This window comes from Vigna umbellata, chromosome 3, assembly GCF_029865625.1.
Source record: "Vigna umbellata cultivar VRB3 chromosome 3, Vumbellata_1.0, whole genome shotgun sequence".
In the NCBI taxonomy this organism is placed as follows: Eukaryota; Viridiplantae; Streptophyta; class Magnoliopsida; order Fabales; family Fabaceae; genus Vigna; species Vigna umbellata.
This window is the reverse complement of record NC_142167.1, coordinates 29,880,095-29,886,918: the sequence shown is the minus strand read 5'-3', so window position 1 is coordinate 29,886,918 and position 6,824 is coordinate 29,880,095. Positions and strand designations below refer to the sequence as shown.

General features: G+C 32.2%; 1 protein-coding gene across 1 annotated transcript; it reads left to right on the top strand.

The window, feature by feature from the left end:
- The first annotated feature begins 2,964 nt into the window (after positions 1-2,964).
- On the top strand, positions 2,965-4,394 carry LOC124831217 (protein LURP-one-related 15-like). The gene is made up of 3 exons (XM_047305136.2): positions 2,965-3,200; positions 3,359-3,592; positions 4,088-4,394. Exons 1-3 carry the CDS (start codon positions 3,000-3,002, stop codon positions 4,238-4,240), a joined length of 588 nt encoding a protein of 195 aa, XP_047161092.1. The 5' UTR covers positions 2,965-2,999; the 3' UTR covers positions 4,241-4,394.
- Positions 4,395-6,824: the final 2,430 nt, after the last annotated feature.

Genomic DNA, 6,824 nt, shown 5'->3' with positions numbered 1-6,824 from the left:
CACAAGAAATCACCGCCCAAGAAAACCAGCAAATCTACACCAAAACACAACAAAAACTCATTTTAATCGGTTCAAATGGAAGATAATCCATCAAAGACTAATTTAATCGGAGTAAAAGTAAGTTTAAACGGTCCAAAAGACGAAAAACGTACCTGAAAATGCAAAACCGAGAGAGAAAACGCGAGGAGGAAGAAGATGAATAGTGCGCGTAACTGCCCCGAGATTGCGCAAAGAGTAATAAAACACCTTAGACGTCGGGGCCCTCTCCCATCGGACGTCTATAGAGACATCAGACGTCTAACATATGGGGCCTGGACGTCTATGTTTATTTAAAAGTTAATTTTGACGAAGGCTATATATGTCCGATATATGGGGCCCGGACGTCTATAGGGACATCAAACGTCCGACATAGGGGCTCAGACGTCTACTCTACGACATAAAAATGACTTTTGGTATTCTTTGCAACCATCAGACGTCCGACATAGGGGCCCGGACGTCTAAAGCAACGAAACAGGGCAACTTTTCACCTACCTGTCTGGTCATTAGGCGTCCGTCATGGGGGCCTGGATGTCTATAAGGAAATCAGATGTCCGACAAAGGGTCCCGGACGTCTAAAGCAATGGATCAGGGCAACTTTTCACTTACCTGTCAGGTCATTAGGCGTTCGACATAGGGGCTCGGACGTCTATGGGGACATCAGACGTCCGACATAGGGGCGCGGACGTCTAAAGCAATGGATCAGGGCAACTTTTCACCTACTGTCAGGTCATTATGCGTCCGACATAGGGGCTCAGACGTCCATAGAGACATCAAACGTCGGGGACGTGCCCGGTCGGACGTCTACAACATTAACTTATTTACAGAAGTGTCACCGGTTATTTTTTACGTGAGATATTCGAAAATCGAACGTTTAAAGGGTGACATTAAAGGCCTTCTCTATATTAGTGATCAAGCTTTTCATACGAACCATTACAGCAGGCAGCTCTAGTTCATGCACCGCAACAACAACCTGCCATTTACACAGCTCTTTCATGTTTATTTGGTGCAAAATATTTCAACTCTTAGTCCTCTAAAATGTTCCAACAACGATATTCATCATATGCAACCAAGTCTTGATCACGTGATTTCACTTATTCCTCTCCTCATATGACTCTCATTGTTAGAAAACTTGAAATTACTAGGAGAGTGACACGTAGTATTACAAACTTGATGTCTTTTGCAGTGGGTATTTGACTTTGGGCAGACGTCCAATCCTTTTGATAATAAATTATTTTGTATACAAATTATATGATGTGAATTTTCCTTTTTTTTATTACATGCAATAAGTAGATTATGGAAATAAGAGTAATTCGTGATGTATTTGATAAAAAAATGAATTAAACATGAATTTATGATAACGGGTAACCACTTATAACTAGTCATGAATTCTAAGAGTTTTAAGTATGCAATTATATAATAACATTGTTTTATGTGTTCCATGATCCATCACCAATATAAAAAGAAAGTCATCGATGAAATAACATATGATTGAACAAGTTATCTCTTCTAAAGTAGAGATTGAATTTTGCTTAGGTGTTGTTTAAATTTTGTTTGAGTTTTTTAGATTTAAAAGTTTAAGTTACACTTTGTTTAGACAACAAATTTAAAATTAGACATCTTTTTGTTTATTTTATTTTTAAATACTTTATTATGTACTTGAATTGAATAATTTGAAATATATATTTTGTTTTAGAAAATTTAATGTATTTCAAATTTTAGTTTCATGACTCAATAAATAGAATTAGAAAAAATAGCAGTAAATTAAAATCTATTATGTTCAATTTTTTAAAATTTTATAATTTTATAATTGTATACTTTATAATTTAATAATTTTTAAAATTATGTTTCTAGTTATGTTTCAATCCAAGTTATTTAATTATGAGAAAAATTAATTAAATATTAAAAAGATTCAAAGGATCTAATAAGCCAAAATTTGATAACAGTTAAGTAAAAAAATTCAAACCTGATTAATTTTATTTTTTTAATTTATCAATTAAAAAAGTGACATAGTGACAATTATGTAAATAATGTAAAACTTTTTATTCTAATTAGTCTTCATGTTAGTATAGAAAATGAAACAAGTTATAATATATTACAAAATTTCTATACCCTTAAATCTAGAGTTGGTGTAAAAAGTTGTATACTCAATTATTTTAAAATCAAAATGCATATTTTGTACTTGCACATCTCGTGCCAGCACTTCTAAACTTTGTTTCCTCCCTCTACTGTGCTCGCTTCAGCTCTTCCTTTTGTCACGGTGGTAGTTGTCGCACCCAACATTAACTGCTTTTAGTTTCTTTGCTAGCTCCTTGCACTCTTGCCGTCATTATTCAGTGGTTACTTTCGTGTGATTAATTAGGTAAAATGCCATTTTGATTTTTTTTTCTTTTGAATATTTTTTTCTAATGCATTGTCTTCTCTCGTATTCCTTTCTTGTACAAATCTGTAATTGGTTTTTTGGATTGCTTTGTTGGTACAGATCTGTAGATATGATTGATCATCAAATACTGCAATTTTATTTCCCTGAATTGATGGCATTATTGCGTGGAGAGACTGAAAAAAAAAAGTCATTGACGTGCATTGAATTGTCGGCCGGTTGAACGACAATTCAAAAGAAAACGGCGGTAGACATTTCAACATTTTTTGCCAACTTTTCTAATTACTTCATCTTCTTCGTATTGGCGAAGAAGGAACAAACGGAATACAACAGTTTTGGTTTGTTGATATCGATGTTAGACCAGGTTCATCAATGCAGTCAAAATCTTGACTTGGTCAGTATATACAACAGTAAATGACAGATAGTTCAATTGGAAATGGTATTAGTATTGGTAAAGTTCAATTGTGTGTATGTATCTGACGCGTTTTATTTGATAGATACCATAAGTAGTTGGTCTATAAATTGGCAAATACAAGACATAAATAAAGACAGTGTTGTTCCTTCAAATACCTTCCTCTCATCAATGGCAGATCAGGTCTCAGTTATCAACCCTTTCTACTGTTCAGCTGATTCTATCACTTTACAGGTTAATACAGAGAAAGGAGTGACTTACAATGAAAAGGGTGATCGTCTCTTTTATATGGACGATACTTTTTTTACACTTCACAACCGTCGTGTTTTATATGATAATACACAAAAACCCATCGTCACTCTGTACAATAAGGTTTGCTTTCTCCTGCATATATCTGATTTCTTTAATATTCATATCTTATTAGTTTTAATTAATCCTGAGTGAGAAAATTTTCATAAGGTGGATCGGTATTATGTGTATCGCTACACTATCCATGTTATTTTTATTCTTAATTAATATCCGTTATGCAGGCCGTGACGATTCATGAGCGATGCAAAGTTTTCAAGGGTGAAAGCACCGATTCATCTGAATTGCTGTTTTCCGTGGAAAAAACCAATAAATCGATTCCACCTGGGATTGCAAAATTGAATGTGTTCCTCGCAAACAATGAAGACAAAAAAGAAAGTGACTTTAGAGTGATCATTTATGGAAGTAAAAACTCTTGCACAGTTTATGCCGGTGAATCTCCTATCATCGTAGCCAAAGTATGAGTTCGTATATCCTTTTACATGTATTAGTAGTTCTTTGTTTTTTATGAGAAGTAAACTTGTTATTAATAGAATTAATCTTAACTCAATCTCTTTAGACACGATTGTTAAAATGATATTTGTTCTTATTTGTATAAATTAATTTATTTTTGCTAATTATAAAAAATTTAATATATCTTTTCGTCGAAAAGAATTATACATTCACATCAAACAAGAAAATTAGAAACGATATAATAAATTTAAATCTCAACTAAAATGTACTTTAAAATGTCCATATTAAAGTAAATCTAAGTCTAATTTAACATTATTTAATAAAGTAAAGTTTATCTTCACTTTACATACATACTTATAGTAGATTTTGCTTATATAACAGATATGAAATCTAATAATCATACTATAATAACTTCACTTATATACCTATATACTGTAGATATTTATGAAATCTCTAAGAATTATACTAATAACGTATGCATGCTTTTGTCTTTAATGTAGGTGGAGAATAATGGTGGCTTCAATGTCATGGTCTATCCTAACGTGGACTACGCATTCATAGTGGCACTGCTTATGATTGTTAAGGATATGAAATTCTCTAATGGGTCCACTGATAGTACACAAAACAGTATTGCTCTATCGTTATCGCTTTGAACAAGCCAGTAAATAAATGTAATATTGTATAAGAAAATTCAAGTAAAATTGAGCAAAAAAATTGCAGGTCCTCCCTAATCCACCTGTATTATGTTGTATATGACTATTTCTGTTATATTTTTTTATATCAATGATAGTTATTGAAACCTTATAGTTATTATATCCGAAATGTGTGGGACAAGTTTTTTTTTTACCATAACTCTTGTAATAACAAAACCAACGACACAATTTTATAGGTTAAAAAAAACAAAAAGAAAATTACTAATAGGTAGGGAAAACTTATCATGAAGTTAGTCAAATCAACAGTTACCAATAAATGCTATGTGAATAACTTTACTCACGAATTATTCTTTAAATAACTTGGTTATAGGCAAGCTATTCTTTTATAACATGATCACCAACTTATTTATGTATAATTTATTTAAATTGGTAGACAAGTAATGGATAACTATATGGTGATTTTGTTCATGTGTTTCATAACCTTATATTTACGCAAACACGGTAAGTTAAACTCATAAAATTTATAATTATACATTAAAAAAAACTTGATTTATTGAGAGACGAAATCCCTCGATAATAACTAAAATTTATCAATAAAACTAATTTTATTTAAAATTATTATAGTTAAATAATGTAATTGAATTTATTTTATTTCTTTTATTTTTTTCACAAGTATTTTAGAATCATTACATTTTTAATAGATTATGCACGTTTAATTGTCAAAATTTTTGAAACACGTTTCGCACTATATTAAAGTTTGAAATTTAATCAGTTTTAAATAACCCATGATATTTTATAATTTGGAGAATTACAGGTACTATAATTATGCACTGGTATCAACTTTATACACATACAAAATTGTTTATAATAGAGATGGTCAAACAATTCATGGTTTTACACAGAGATAAAATCAATTTTGAAACAAACAATTAACAAACAAGTTCTTCCAACAATCACACATGCAGATGGAAATAACCCCACTCTCAAAGTCTCAAAATTTATCCTTTATCATGCAAAACATATAAGCCATACAATATATTATATTCATTGAATACATTACCCCTGTCCTTATCACTCTGAAATACTCAAGTTTTATAACCAGCGACAACATTGCAAAGATAAAATTCTCAACATTAGTTCTACCAAACAATAAACACATCATCATTCTAGCTCTTATACTCCTTTCAAGTTAAACACACTATGAATAAAAAAGAACATACCAAAACTGTGAAAAACCACTCATGAACCTAATAAGATGATAAAATTAATTAAATTCATTTAATCAATTATAACTCGCTTAACATTTCATCAACATACAATTTGAAGTATTCAATAAAGGGATCGCAAGTCACCCAACAATCAATAAATTCCAGTGCATTTTGGCAAACAAAATGTAAACATCAATTCGTACAATCATGCATTGCATTTCAACCTGGATTCAATTCCTCTTTCCTATAAGCTTTCACTCCATTAAACATTCTTCATTCGCGACTCTTGAGTCTCCCTTTTACTCTTTGGTTTTTCTAAGTGAGTTTGTTTATTGCTCTACACTCTCCTTTCACTGCCTTTAAATAAGTATCCTATGAACCCCCAAATAGAACACTCAAAACCTTAAGGTTATCCTCGCGCCACCCTTGGATTCCCTAACCCTCATCCTTGCGCCACTTAACCGAAACATTACCCTCCTTTATCGCCATTCACTCCCCTCTTCCACTACTACACAACACTCCCGCTGGCCCCTAGGGTTAGCGGGATCAAAAAGGAAAAAAGAAGAGAATAGAAGAAATGGGGGTCTCTCGAATGGTGACGAGGCTAGGGTAACTTTGTTTCCTATTTTCTCACATGGTTTCTCTTTCTTAGTCTAAAGCAAACAAAGCAAAATAAATAAATAAATGAGATAAAAGTAACAAAAAGAAACAACACTTTTAATTCTACCACAATTCGAGTTCTAAACCATCTATTCCACAGACAACAAACACACAACTCTACCACTACATCGAATCATTCGTTTTGTTTACAATGTTAACCATTTAAGTTATTCTATTTCGCACATAACACATATTACACATTTATAATGCAAACAATTAATTATTCACACCACATGCGACTTTATCCACATATAGCACCAGAATTTACTAGATACAACAAATAGACTTTATCATCCACTCTTATGCTCATCAATCACTTACTCAAGGACATCCCAACACTCATTCATACTCCAATTCAAAATCACAAGTCAAAACTGACCCTGAACATGCCCATTACTCTCATTCCTTGAGTACCAACGCGTTCCACTGTTTCCTAGGCTTGAACCACGTCCATTCTTCATCAAATTCGTCATTTTTCACCAAAATACATTGTGATAATCAATTATCTCAGTGAAAATCACCAAGAAACATCACGCAAGAAGGGATAATCGATTATTCCCACAACTAGAGTTAATATCAACACCCAGTAATCGATCATCATTAGTGATAATCGATTATCTGCAAAAAGAAACACATCCTAGATATAATTCATGTCTGTAAACACACATAAAACAACCCTAAATCACGAGGAAACTTCCCCAAAACATCATTCATGC